The 14,683-nt window shown below is 39.2% G+C and overlaps 3 protein-coding genes across 3 annotated transcripts; 2 read left to right on the forward strand and 1 right to left on the reverse strand.

Annotated features, from left to right (window-relative positions):
- The first annotated feature begins 798 nt into the window (after positions 1-798).
- Positions 799-4,461, forward strand: LOC108599567 (putative beta-carotene-binding protein). The gene is made up of 4 exons (XM_017986469.2): positions 799-1,341; positions 3,475-3,861; positions 3,925-4,074; positions 4,134-4,461. The coding sequence occupies exons 1-4, from the start codon at positions 1,176-1,178 to the stop codon at positions 4,283-4,285; spliced, it is 855 nt and encodes a 284-aa protein (XP_017841958.2). The 5' UTR covers positions 799-1,175; the 3' UTR covers positions 4,286-4,461.
- Positions 4,462-6,100: 1,639 nt separating this feature from the next.
- LOC108596159 (serine proteinase stubble) lies at positions 6,101-12,152 on the forward strand. Its single transcript, XM_017981667.2, is given in 6 exon segments — positions 6,101-6,603; positions 10,105-10,931; positions 10,934-11,205; positions 11,380-11,515; positions 11,569-11,865; positions 11,927-12,152. Coding segments are annotated over 6 exon segments (1,908 nt in total). The 5' UTR covers positions 6,101-6,383; the 3' UTR covers positions 12,083-12,152.
- Positions 12,153-12,410: 258 nt separating this feature from the next.
- Positions 12,411-14,658, reverse strand: LOC108601200 (facilitated trehalose transporter Tret1). Its single transcript, XM_017989142.1, has 4 exons — positions 14,643-14,658; positions 13,463-13,695; positions 12,950-13,403; positions 12,411-12,889 (listed from the first exon to the last, which is right to left on the reverse strand). The coding sequence occupies exons 1-4, from the start codon at positions 14,656-14,658 to the stop codon at positions 12,411-12,413; spliced, it is 1,182 nt and encodes a 393-aa protein (XP_017844631.1).
- Between the last annotated feature and the right edge of the window lie 25 nt (positions 14,659-14,683).

Below are 14,683 nucleotides of genomic sequence, written 5' to 3' on the forward strand. Positions count from 1 at the left end.
TCAAGCACGTCATTTAGTGTCACCTTGAACAAAAATTAAAACACCTTTAAAGTTCATAAACTACAAGTGAGTACAATAGCCAAGAGTTGTGTGGCTTCTTGCTGAGGTTAAGATTTATAGCTGGCCTACATTTTACAAGAAGACAAGCCCAAGCAACTGCAGGCAATGCAACAGTGCTTTTCAAACTGTGCGCTGACCTGTTGATTGTTTCCTCATTCTTCAAGCGTTGATTGCTGAGGTGCAGCTGATTGATGTACAAGTAGCTAATTGACATTTGTTTATCAATTAATAATAATAAGCTAATTAATACTTTTCAAACGCAGCTTGAATATAAATTGAAGTTTTCCATTTATATCAAATGCACTGTATTTTAGCAAACTATATGCAACTGCTTAAATTTGCAATTTATTAAATCTGTAATTGTGTATATAGAATGTCTGTCTGATTAAATGTAATTTAAATTACAATCACATTTAGAGCGCACAGACTCTGATTTGCGCATTTATCATTCTGTTTGTCATTCACGCTCTCTCTCTGCAATATCAAGTCACGTTGAGCGCCAATGCTTGCCAAACTGTATTCTCACAGCTACTCTGCTACTTCATTTGAGTCAAAATGTTAAAAGCTCAGATTTTAAAAGCTCAGTCTGCGCGCTCTGAAACCTTCGCATGGTTATTCATTGTTGTTGTTGTTTTTTGGATGTTTGGCAGCGTTCGCTGGGGGAAAAACTTTAACAACGTTTCGTGTTGAAAACTATAAATAAACGTGAATTTTATGCAGCGCTCATTTGAAGATTTGCAAGCGTCGCGCAGTCAACGACAACAAAGTCTCGTACGCTCAACATTTGTGCAGAAATAAACTTTATTTGCACTCTGTGTGTTTGGTAATTGGCTCTGTGTGTGTGTGTTGGTGTGTGTGTGTGCAATTGCAGCAACAATTGCAGTTAACCGAGAAAACAGAAATTTTGTGTAGAAATAAAAGTGAAGCCGGTTTTCAAATTACGCAAAAACAAAAAAACACAAAGTATATTTTTTGCCAGCCTGTGTGTATGTGTGTGTTAAATCAAGCCACAAAAATCGTCAAAGCAGCAAAAAGAAATCAATTAAAACAAGTTTATTTTGCCAATTGTGCAAAAGTCTTTTAACATCAACAACAACAACAAGTTGCAAATAAATATGCAGGCGTTTCATATATTGTTGTGCATAACGGCACTGGCAGTCGGAATCGGAAGTATCGAAGCCGCCACGCTGCTAACAACATCCGCGCCAATTGATTTAACGGCCGCTGATGCTGTACCGGAGGCATCGGAGCTGGCGCCATCTGTTGCACCAAATGATTTTGGTAAATATAGCTTTGTCTGCGTATCTCTGTGTGTGTGGATTTGGGTGTTAACTATTATGCAATGCACACAGTCAACAAGAACTTGATATTCAGGCGGCAACAAGAAATTGAAAAGCGAAATGAAAAATTGAGCACAGGCTAACAAGTTTGTTGTTTGAGTCTTTTGTTTGTGCAAGTTGTAATTGAAAAAATGGCAAGCTGACAAATTGAAATTTAAGCCACCATTTACTGACAGTTCGCCTAATGTTTATGCAGATTTAGTGACAGGCTGAAGAAATAATAAAAACAAAAGATAAATGCGCAACGAATTTGAATGGAAAACAGGAAATGCTTGCAAATAAAAATAAATAAGAAAGAGTTAGGGATAAATTAGGTATAGTAAATAAATATATTTTTAAATTTGAAATAAATATATGCATGAAACCAGCTAGAAAATAATACTATTCAACTTTCTGCATAGCTTCCTGTTTTTGACTCATTAATATGCTTTACAGCTTTTGACACGTGAGCTGCTTTTTTAAATTTTGCTGACTCATTGCTAGGATTACAGCAAATCAGTTACAGCTGCAAAATTTCAAGGTCTCTTCATCAGCTTTTAAAAACTTTAATCAGATTGCAGGCAGCAAGAAAATAAAAATTGCAATAGAAATTAGCAAGTCCATTTAAACACGCGCGCTAAAAAAAAGAAATAAATAAATAAAGGCAACTTTTTATTTGTTTGACTTTTAACACGTTTTAATGAACAAAAATCAGCGACGCTTGAACTTGACATAAATTTTGAAATATTTTCGGTGGCGTGGTAAAAGTAATAATAAAAGCAAATCAACAAGTAAATAGCTTCAAGCAATTTTGCAATATTTGTATTAAGTACATATTTGTAAATTATTATTTAATTAGGCAATCAATAAGCTCAAATAGCTAAAGTGCAACATAATTTACTTAACAAAAATTTATATTTAGGCTGCTTTACATTTCTTGCGTCAAGCCGTCAACAAAGAGGCATGAAAAAGCGTAAGGTAAATAAATAAAAGAAATAAAAACCGGCTGCGCATTTCTCAAAAGCTTAAAAACTGACCTACATCAACACAAAAAAAAGATAATGCGAAAAAAATAAGAGCAACAACAATGACTGTAAGTTACACATAAATTCGCAGTTGCAATTGTTACTTGTCTCTTAGATTGCGTAAAAATGTGGGGCAACGACAGTTAGAAATTTATTGGCATGCGATAGGCATAACAAAAGACTGAGGCAACAAACTTGCAAGCCATAAAATTTTGCAATAAACATTAAGCGTGCTGCACTCAGAATAATTGCATAAATCTAAGATATGAAGCGTAACTTTAACTAGTAACTATAAAGTTTAAGCGTTTGAACTTTGGTTTTATTTAAATATCCGTTTCGCTTTTACGCTGCACCTTTGACATTGAACTTGTCAGCCAAAATTACAGACAAAAACGAAAATAAAACAAAAAGCAACAACAATTTCAAATCAAATCGCAGCTTTAAATCTTAATGACAGCTGTCTGTTACTTATGGCCCTTGGCGTGTGATATTAAAGTTAAGCTTGTGCATGTCTTCGTTTTGGCCTTAGCTAATTGGCCACTTTATGTAGCTGGCTAAGCATTTACTTTGGCGTAATTTGGGAACAGTCTTAATTGCAAGTTTTTAATTTTCGTGTTTCCGCTTAGAAGATTTACTTGAAATTAATGTCAACTGTTTTTTTATATTTTTTGGGTGCTTAGACTTAAATATTAAATTGTTATTGTTTAGTTGAAGGTCAGCTTTTATTTAAATTGAGTCAGCTTGCAAATAGTATTTGTAATTAAACGTAAAAACAAACAAACGAACGTTTTATGAGCTCTGTAATTTTTCTTTAAATTAACACATTTTATAAGAAAAACCTTAAAATTGTGCGAGACCTTGACTCCAAGGTGTCATTGTCACCTGTCGCCCTGAATTAAGACACGCAACAGCGGCAACAATTTGAATGTCAGCTGTGAAAGTGAAATCGCTGTAGTTGTCACATGTGTGAGGCGGCACGCTTGGTTGCATGCCACCTCGAACTGTAAACCGTTTATTAACTGCTCGCCTATTTAACCCATGCGATCTCTCTGTGATTCTTCTGCTTGCAGCTGGTGCTGGCCACACAGCCTGCAGCTTTAGCTCCGCCGATCTGGATGAATGCATACGCGGACTTATTCAGTTGTATGCCTCGCGTTTGAAGCAGCAGGGCGTGCCTGAATATAGCATGGGCTCCATTGATCCGTATTTCTACAAGCGTGGCATTTTCCGTTACTCCAATGATGGCATACAGGGTGGTCTGCTGATCAAGAACATGGAGATCGTTGGCATTAGCGACTTGCGTGTTAACAGTGTTGCCTCCAACTTCACGAGCAATGGCTTTGTCATTAAGCTGGGCTTGGAGCTGCCACAGCTGAAGGCGGGCGGTCACTTCAAGGCGGATGTCAAGTTTGGCGGACTGCGTCTGGTGCCCAAAGGACCCTTCAATGTTACCATAGGTGCGTCACTAGCGAGCCAAAAACAATTATCTAAGCTTACTTTTAATTTTGACTCTTTCGCAGACAATGTCAAGGCCACTGTGCTGACCGACGGCCACATTGAGACGCTGCCCAACGGTCAACAACGCCTCAGCTTGCATCGCTTCAATGCCAATGTCAATGTGGGCCACGCTCAGGTCGTTGCTGATGGCATCTTCTCGGATCGTAATCTCAGTAAGTTGCAGCTCTTTCTGGCCATTGCTCTTTTAACTGTTGTCTTTTGTCCATTGCAGATGCCATGATCCTTAATCTGGTCAATCAGAATCTGCCAGAGATTACACGCGTCGGCATTCCCGCTACTCGGGAGCAGTGGGCTCCCATTCTGGTGGAGCACATCAATCAGTTCTTTGCCCCCGTTCCTATAGAGAAGTTTTTGGTTCAGTGAATGGCGCTCAATAATTCAAAGTTTTTCAAAATTTATAATTTAGTTAGTTCTTAATTATTATGTATCATGTATTCGTTATATTTAAATGCTGCTTCCAAATAGTTGCGCTGCTTCAGAATTCGCTCTTAATACTAAACGAAAATTATATTTATTTATAAAATAAACAACAACAAAAATATGTTATTATAACCATACACTTGTTGCGCGAAATTATTAAAAAATTGTATACTATTAAATGTTTTGAATGTTTTAGTGTTGAGCAAACGCAAGCAAGTTCGTTCTTAAACAGTTTTAGAGTCACTTGCTTTCAAATTTAAATTAGCTTCAAAGCTTCATTACCAGATTATTAAGCACTCACCGAAGGATCCATTTTAGTTAAGTTTAACAGCTGAATAAATGTAACAGCGCTTTAAAAGTCTCAGCAAATTAACATTATTATGTTATGAAAAATCCATTGCCTACTTTCAGGCAATTAACTTAAATCGCTGAAATCTATACACGTTTATTTTAGTATCTCGGCTATTCAGTACTGCAGTGTGGCTTTTAAGGCTGAAAATCGAAACTACATTATTTATTGCATAAGACCTAGAAACAAAATCTTGCCATTACGGGAGATTTAAAATTTTTATAAACAGTTTTTGTTTGAATAAACGTTTTTGGACGTCAAGCGATTTACTCTTTGCTGAACTTAACAAGTAAAATAAAATTTAAATACCTATTTATTTGTTTACACACTCTTTCTCAAATCTATATTTATCTATGAATTCAATTTGCTTAAACGTCTCTTTCTCCACATCAGCCACTTGATCTGATTGCTTTGACGCCTTAGCGAATTACTTTCCAAAAACAAAAAACCACAAACTCAACACATGCAATTGAGTTAAGAACACTTGAGAGATCAATCAATGAGTGACTGCCCCCAAGGCGCCAATTACAGACAATTAGTTTGCAAAATATTGAAAGCAATTTTTGCCATGTCGCCAAATAAGAACAGGCAAGGGTTGTGACCACCAAGGAGAGAACGTCGATCAATTGATTTAAAATGTGATATATTTTTAATTCACAAAAGGCGATAATGGAATTCGTGGCCATGAGATTTGCTCAAGTCTGGAATTGTTCTTATTGTTAATTAAATCCTGAAAAAAACTGCGCAAATTATTTAATCTGAAATTTTGCACGCGTTGATCGCTAATGAAACCAATTCTATATGCTTGCAGGCTTATATAAAAAATATAATATAAAAATAATTTAAGCTTAGCGGTGTTTGTTTGAGTTTTTTATATAAAAGATTTTTAATCTATCACTTGTAGCTTATGACTTTTAGAACTTGACATAAATTTCAAGTGAACAGAACTTTAGACTAACTAAATGACTAATGATTGAAATTTCTTGCAGTGCCTATTGGCATCGCGTATTGATTCATAGTTGCTTTCAACAAGTTTAAATTGAAGTAATATGCAGCCATTTAACTGTCCCAGTGCCAAGCCCAGTTTGTCTACATTTGGAACAACATGCCAATGAGTCTGGCAAAGGAACAGGAACAAACACAGGAGCAGCCGGCAGTAAGAGAACTAGTTTACGCAACGGCAACCCAACTGTTTGCTAGCCAAAAAGCCGGCCTACTATCAGGTATCGCTTTTAAAAGAAAGAAAGAATCATTTGGTGTTTTGCGAACTGTGTATGCGTGTGCTGCTGGCGTCGCAGTCGGCGCTGCTGTCGCTTGGCTGTCGTCGTTTCATAGCTGTTGACCAAACTTCATGGCCGGCACTTGGCTCAGAAGCTCGCGCACCTCGCAAGCCAACGGTCCAATAGCCCGGCAATCGACATAGTTCCCAAGACCAAGAGAACCTGCGCAGAGAGTCGGACGACTCCCCGAGCCTTCGTTCAGGTGAATGCCATTGGGGCAACGTGCGTCGCATTCTAAAAAAAACAACGCGATACGCGTCTCGCTGTGCGTTTACTATATAGTACACATATGCCTGGATTATAGCATTCCGTATACGCGTATGGTCTGGCACGATAAACGAAATAGCTAAGGAATATATATAAAAACAAAATTTATATATAAATACACACATCTAAATTATTTGTCGGCAAAATGCTTACAATTTGGCGAGTTTTATTACTTTGTGTGCATTTGTTGCATTTTAAAACGATATTAGCCGAGGATGTGCCATCGATAAGAACAACAACAACAACAACAACAATAAAAACCACAACTGAAGGAGCGGCAGCAATTATTTTGGACTCAAAGGCTGTGGACTCAGCTGTAGCCGTCAATGGAACAGTCAACCAGCAGCCTAAACTTGTACCCGAGGGTAAGTGAGTTAAGCTTTAAACCAAACAAATGGCTTAGGCAACGAACCTGCTGTGGATGGTCGAAAAAACTCTTAAATAATTATAAGTGTACTCAAAAAATGCGTCAATGTTTAGTGGATAAATTTCGTGCTAAAGAAAAGTTTGCATAAACAAAAAACTTAGGCAACAAACTTGCTATGTAGCCTTTCATTGCGTATTTAAAATATTTAAATTTAAATAATAATGATTATTATTAACTAATTTTATTATTTATTTACTACGCTTTTTACTACTACTTCATATATGAGTTCAACGACTCTGTGCTTTGTTTATTACATAGCAAGCTTAATAGTTAATAAATTTGTTATAAATTATTCCAGACACGCATTGCAAAACAAACACTTGTTTGACCTTCAGAAGCGAGTTCTATAGATTGTCTAGCAATAATAGAAATGGGCCCTATTCAAGCCTCAACTTTTCACTTGGCGCACGCAATTTGTGTTGTAGTTGTTGTTGCTATTTGTTGTTATAAATGGCACAGTCAACATTTATCGTGTAGGCGTATTTTATAGAGCTCTCTCAACGCTTGTCTGTCAATGGCCGCGTTAACACTTCACTTATTTATGGGCCAACAATTAGACAATTAGCCAGCACACTTTTTTGCCAAGACATGAGAACATGAGATGACGTGAGCTTTAAAGATGTGAAAACAACCCAAGCCTATTAAGTGGGCTGGCACTGTGTATAGCAGTTTGTAATTAAGTTTTAATTTTCATAGCTAGCATCGATTTGCTAAGTGACAGGCTGCCCAGACAGACAGACGGATGAGCGGACAGACAACGTAATAAAAATTTATGTTAAATGGTCACGCCTTTGAGTACAGATTTAAATTATAGTTATGGCAGCTTAGCTGAAGACTCAGCATATCCTGCAGTTTATTTCTAGTTTGTTGTTTTTAAGATACACTTACAAGGGGGAACAACTAGCTTGACTAATTAAAGATGTTAACACATGTATTTAATGCTTAAGCGAAGAGTATTTTGTAGTTAATATAGATTCTGCATGCTTGTATTAATCCAGTTTAATTGGCTTGCGTTGTCAGATGGCTGAGCCCAGACTCCAAGGCAGCTAACAGCTGCACATATGTTGCATAGCCTTGAACTTGCAACTTGGCCCCATGTGCATGTTGCATGCAAATTAACGCATCAACGAACCTGCGCCCAACACACACTCACACACACTATGGGCACATGGGCAGGTCCTAGCCTGATGATATGTTTATTGACAGACTTATGTTGAACTTTAGCGACAGTTTGGCGTAGGGTGAGTTCATTAGCCTTTACATAGATATGTATGTGTTTGAGTTTATACAGTCATGCCATAGTTTTTTTTTTATTGTTTTTTAAGCCAATCTGCTGCGCTGTTGACAAAGCACCTATGAAGAGCAGAAAAGCAATGTTTGCTTAGCAGCAACACCCGAAGCGTGAGCCATAGCCACACTTTGCAAGTGATTACTCAATATTTTGACATTTCTGTACGAAAATATCAAACAGCGTATTGACAATAAACTTAAGCGCTTTTTAAGCTGACTGACAATTGACTGTGCCATTTTTTGTGCTTATTGTCTTGGTCTACTCAAAATTTATCTTCTTGTTATTTGGTCTTTCAACGCACAATTGACAACAATTTTTTTTTCTATATCTAAGCAACTTTCTACTGTCACTTGTCATACTATTTATGTGCCTTTCAGGCATGGGAGCGTGAGTGTGAGTGTAGTGCCATTTGTTTAGCTTATTGACAGCTTCTTGAAATTGGTCTAGGCGGCTTTTGTTGAGGCGCTTTGTCCATTTGTAGTTTTTTTTTTGCTGTTGAATTAGCATTAGTTTGCCATTTGCTTAATTTATTTAGCATTTCGTGTGTGGCCCACATAATGGTTTGGGCTTGATTTATATGTTCAGGCCACATCGCCAGCCTAAATGAGCCAATTAGCTTTCTTTGCAATATGAAGTGTTTTATATGCTTCCATGTTTTAAAAATCAATTTGTAAAATTTGCATAGCTAAGACATTTTTATTTATGTAGAACAAAGTTAATTGGATTTAAGCGCACGATTTGGCTTAAGTCCTTTTTGGCTAAGTAAAGCATAAATTAAGTGTTGAAAGCATTTTGTTAGCAGCTACATTCTACAGTCGTGACTTACTTAAGTTGAGCTAATTCTAGTTTGCTGCCTAAGTCATTCGTTTTGGCGGCCTATTAAGTAGGTGTAAGTAAGTAGGTGTAAATTTAAGGCGCACTTAAATGTGCATAAACTTCGATACACATAAAAAAATGCTTATTCCTTTGCTAAATAAAACCAAACTGCACGTGCTTCTGAAGCCTACCACGCTGAGTGTGTGGCACGCTTGTGGCATGCTAATTTTGTAAATTGAATTATATATACTGTGTAGTATTTAGCATATTACAAAGGCGACTTTAGCACGCATGCCACACGCTCAAGCGAAAAATGTTAGTAAACAAGCTTTGAAGCTGACTCATTTGCATTGAATGCAAAGCGTATCCCTGTAGAAAGCCGAAACAGTAATCCATTTTTATTTTATTACTCATGTGGCCCAAATCAGGTAAACAATATTTTGCAATTTAATGTTTGATTGTTGATGAATTTTAAATTGTTATGGCAGCTGTCGTACATTATTATTATTATTATTATGATTGGAGCATAGACATTGTGCCTCAGAGTTCTCTCTAAACACCAAAATAAAATTTTTAAAAATTTCTTCCTGCTAATTTTGCGATATTTTATTTAATAACTTTTAAATGTTGTCTTCAGCTTATTTAAGCATTACAAAATATGACAAGCTTATAAAAAATAAAGTTAGCTTTTAATATTTAAACTTTAACGAGCATGGAATCTATTAAACTACAGATCTTAAATTAAGCTATTAATAAATAAAAACAAGTGCGGTGCTCATTGAGCGCTGTATTAGTAACAAAGTAGCGAAGCTTTCGTTTATCATCAGCAGCACAAACAATAGCGCGCATACGATCGATTGATAAGAGCAGCGCTGCTGTCACTAGCAAATCTGAGAGCTGATTAGTCAATTAGCATTGACTGTCGCTTACGGAGAACGTGATGCTTGCGCTCTCATCTCTTAGCATTGCGCTGTGTTTGAGTGAGGCTCCCATTCAGTCGCAGCAGCAGACAGCGCAGATCGATCGAGCGCATGCAAACGAAAGAAAAAGAGATGCTCTCACTAGCTTATGAGCGAAGAGCAGAAGCAGCATACATGTGTGGGAGGCTGTGGGATTTAGGGCGGCAAGCGAGGTCTGTAGAGTCTGAAGTGCCGGCGATTAAGCGAGCAGTGAACGAGTTGCCAGATGAAGAACAACAACAAAAAGTTCCAACAACTTACAACAAATGATTGCCTGTATTTGTTGTGAAAGTCCAGAATTATTGCTTAATTAAAGTTATTACTTCAATATTTGTAAGCAAATTAACACACAATTTGTTTTTCTTCTCTTAAGCTAACTCTTTGAGCAGTCACAGGCGTGAGCAGCGGCAGTTCTACTTTGATCCCAATATGTTCTTGCTGCAAGCTGGCCTGGCGGGTGCGGGCGCCTGGGAGGGCGCCAGATGCCTCACATCAGGTGGACAAACGGGCGTATGCGTGCGCATCGCCAGCTGCCAGCAATACTATCGAGTGGTGCGTCAGTTTTCTTTTGTAGCCTATCGGCAATGGCCGCCAGCAGCGGTTAGGGGCACAGATGTTTGCAACTTTTATGATGCTTTCGGACGTTTGAACAACGGCATCTGTTGCACCAGCATCGATGCCAATAGCTTTGGCGTATTTCCGCTGCCCTCAACGACAACAACAACGACGACGACGACAAGCACTGAGCGACCAGCGCCAGCTGCAGATGAAGAGGATAAGGTTGAGGAAGCAGAGGAAGAGCAGAATCCTGAAGCTGGTGCTGAGGATGCGCCTATGGATAATGTCAACAGTGTAGAGGATATGCCAGATTTTCAGGAGGGCAACACTATAGAAACTGCTGCACCACAGCCAGCTCCACCTGCGCCCGTACCCTCTCCCACGCCACCTACCACCTCTGTTTATCCTTATCAATGGCCATTTGGCAGCTTTGCAGGCGGTTTGCCGCAGTGGCCACCACCAATACCCACGCATCCTCCCTCTGTTGGCGGCTGGCCACCACCAATACCCACGCATCCACCCAATCATCAATACCCCACGCATCCCACCTCAAGGCCCAGCGGCACTACAGCTAGCTCTGGTGTAACAACGCGTCGTCCGCCCAGCATACGTCCAACCACGCGTCCCAGCAGCACCACTCGGACGACCCAGTTATCCCAAGCTATCCGTCGCCTACAACCACCACCAGCACCACCACGCGTCGTCCAGCGAGCGGCATGAGTGCCGACGGATTGCCGCTGCAGTGTGGCCAAAAGAATCCAGTGTCACCGGATCAGGAGCGCATTGTGGGCGGCATTAATGCCAGTCCGCATGAGTTTCCCTGGATAGCTGTGCTATTCAAGTCCGGCAAACAGTTCTGCGGCGGCAGCTTGATTACCAACAGTCATATTCTCACCGCAGCTCATTGTGTGGCACGGTAAGTTGAGCTACTAATCTGATCTGACTAATTATCGAATATATTCAATCTTTTCATATACAAAAATGTTCTATTCATTATATATTTATAGCTTTTATCTATTATACTTTCTTCAATATAGTGCAGCTTATTGTCTATTAATATTTATTCTATCATCTCTCTTCTATTTCTCAGCATGACCTCCTGGGATGTGGCTGCCTTGACTGCCCATCTGGGCGACTACAACATACGCACGGACTTTGAGGTGCAGCATGTTTCGCGCCGCATTAAGCGTTTGGTGCGGCACAAGGGCTTTGAGTTCAGCACCTTGGTAAGTCTGATCTCTGCTCTTGCGCTCTTCACTCCAACGTTTCTCTTTTGCAGCACAATGATATTGCCATACTCACGCTGAGCGAGCCCGTGCCCTTCTCCACTGAGATTCAACCCATTTGCCTGCCCACATCGCCGTCGCAGCAGTCACGCTCGTATAGCGGTCAGGTAGCCACCGTTGCCGGCTGGGGCAGTCTGCGTGAGAATGGACCACAGCCGTCGATACTACAAAAGGTGGACATACCCATTTGGGGCAATGCTGAGTGCGCACACAAATATGGACGTGCGGCGCCCGGTGGCATCATAGAGTCCATGATTTGCGCTGGCCAAGCCGCCAAGGATTCTTGCAGCGTATGTTAAGCTTTGCAATTCAGTTTTCAAAAGTTTACTTTCATTTATATCATCTTAACAGGGTGACTCGGGTGGCCCCATGATTGTCAACGAGGGAAGTCGTTATACTCAAGTGGGCATTGTCTCCTGGGGCATTGGCTGCGGTAAGGGTCAGTATCCTGGTGTCTATACGCGCGTCACTTCGCTGCTGCCCTGGATATACAAGAACATAAAATGATTCTTCAGCAGTTGACATTTAGTTTAAGTCGTGATATATTGAGACAAGTGTAATAAATTGAAATTATAGTGCAGCCATAATCAAGCTCTGAGTTTAAATATTAAATATTAATATAATAATTTACTTATAGCTGGACTACAAGCACGCTTGAATTTCCTCCAATGTTTTTCCCTTCGTTTCCGGCACGAATAAGATAACAAAAATAGTTAATAAGAATGAGAGAAGAAAATAGATGAAAATAGTTTCGGCAATGCCAATCCAGGCAACCACCAATGGAAATAGCTGCAGAGCAAAGAAATTGTTTAGTATAAATAACTATAGTAACAGATTAGTTTACCTTCAGAGAGATTATGGCAATCAGAAATATGCAAAATGTATGACATCTGACAGCGAGGCTGCGTATGAGCGGCGGACAAACCTCAGCCATGACCACATAGCCCACAGTCAAGGCACCACAGCAAGCGAGAGAGATCATCAAGGAGTAGGATGCAGTCAGCACCCAGCTAAAGCTGCTGGTGTCATAGCCCAATTGGGTTAAATAAAAGTAAGCGGACATGCAAAGCTCGCCCAGGCAAATGCCCACCATTGAAATGAGCAGCATGGTCTTGCGTCCGGCGCACTCCACAAAATGCGTAGCAGCGTAGGTGCCTACTAATTGCAATATGCCGCCTATAGTTATGACCTCGCCAGCGCCAGTATCGCTAATAATGTGAGCTATATAGAATTCAAGCGTTAAGCAACCGCTGCATTGATTAAGCAGCACCATGCCGAAGCCAATGAAAAAAGCTTTGCGAGCCTTGGGTGGCACTGTAAAGATTGAAAAAATTATTAAATTAATAGTTATAGTTGAAAGCTTTAGCTACTTACAAAGATCAGCAAAGCTGCAATTCTCTTTGTTTGCATGCCCAGCAGTGGATTTGCTCAACGTCTGCAGCAGCTCCACATCCAGCTCTGCCTTGCAGTCAATGCCGCGATAATATTTCAGAGCAGCCTCCGCCTTGGCGCTATTTTGTGCTGCCAGAAACTGCGGCGTCTCGGGCTGCAGCATAAAACATGCAGCAAATATCAAAGGCAGAGCACACATTATTCTAGCCACCACAATATAGCTTAAGTAGTTGCCTGGCAAAATGATTATCAAAAATCCCAGTGCGCAGCCTAGCGATAAGAAAGTGCCCAAAGTGCTGCGCAAACGATCTTCAGCTATTTCCGTTATATAAACTGGCACAATGGCAAAAATGCCGCCAGCACCTGCTCCGGCCAGAAAGCGAGCCAGGCACAAGTGTATGGGGCGAGTGGCCACTGATATAATTAGCCAGTTGAGCTGTTGAAAAGAGTAACATTAGCTTAGTTGTATCTATAAGTTGTTGGCATGCAAATTACAAACGTTGGCACTGCCATAAGCATCAAGAAGCTTTTGCGCCCATATTTGTCCGCCAACCAGGTCAGACAGCTAATCGCCAATAGTGAACCCAGTGGTGTGCTAGCCGCAACCCAACCCAAATCATGTTTGCTCAGTGGTCCAGTTGTCAAAGGTGTCCTCTCGCCTTGTAGCTCCGAATAACTTGCAGCCAACCAGCCACTTGAGCAGCCGTAAGAAATTGCAAGAATGTTAACTGCAAAACAATGGTTTGCAATTATTTAATTTTTTGAATTGTATATCATATCGGAAATTATTATTAAATAGCAGATGTGCTTTCTGCGTTGATAAGAGTTAAAATCAAATATGATAAACAAAACCAGAACCAGTTAGCAAAGGGAGACTCTAGCTCTGATTGTGAGATATTGTTGCTCATTTGAGTTTGTCTTAAATATAATAGATTCATATACAAGCGTTATGAATATCATTAACGTCGTCAAAGCAGATTGTTTTGTTAAAAATAATACCAGCATTCCATATGTACGTAATGTAAATGCATCTTCTTCATTCACTTACCACTAAATGCTGCAAAGTATTGATTAAATGTTCGTCGTGAACAACATATTCGTTTAAAAAATCCACAGATAAGCAGCAGCATGTTCTATTTATTTTACTTCTGACACTCTGATATGACTGCCGAGTTTCAAATGCTTAAGCCAACTAAACCAGCAAAATATATTCTGTTAGAGCATTTGCATTAAAAGCTTAAAGATGTATATTAACTTTTTTTTGCTTATAAAGTTGCTCAAAATCAATAAGAGCGTAGCTAAACTTCTTTGCTTCTGTTTGCATCTTTCAATTGTTTGTCAATAAATTACATTTTATTGATGCTTTTAAAACTGGTTATCTCGCCTATGTTAGAAACTTGCTTATTTATAAAATGTATGCTTTGAAATATGTTCTAGATATATTTGACACAATGTTTTAAGATTCAAATTTTAATTAATTATTTTTTATTAAAAGCTTCATTCGTTTTTAAAGCAAGTTAATAATAGTTTCAAAAAATAATTGGTTGTTTTATTCAATTCAGTTACAAAAATAACTCTTGTTAAGTTCAAATAATTTTATTTGCTAGTCAGTAGTTAGTTTTACTTCAAATACTCCACTATTCTCTTTAGCCAATTTCACTACCAATAGACATACGCTGTTCCATTTCCATTGTGCCTGCACTGCTTGTCGGGTGC

The sequence above is a fragment of the Drosophila busckii genome, chromosome 2L (genome assembly GCF_011750605.1).
Source record: "Drosophila busckii strain San Diego stock center, stock number 13000-0081.31 chromosome 2L, ASM1175060v1, whole genome shotgun sequence".
In the NCBI taxonomy this organism is placed as follows: domain Eukaryota; kingdom Metazoa; phylum Arthropoda; class Insecta; order Diptera; family Drosophilidae; genus Drosophila; species Drosophila busckii.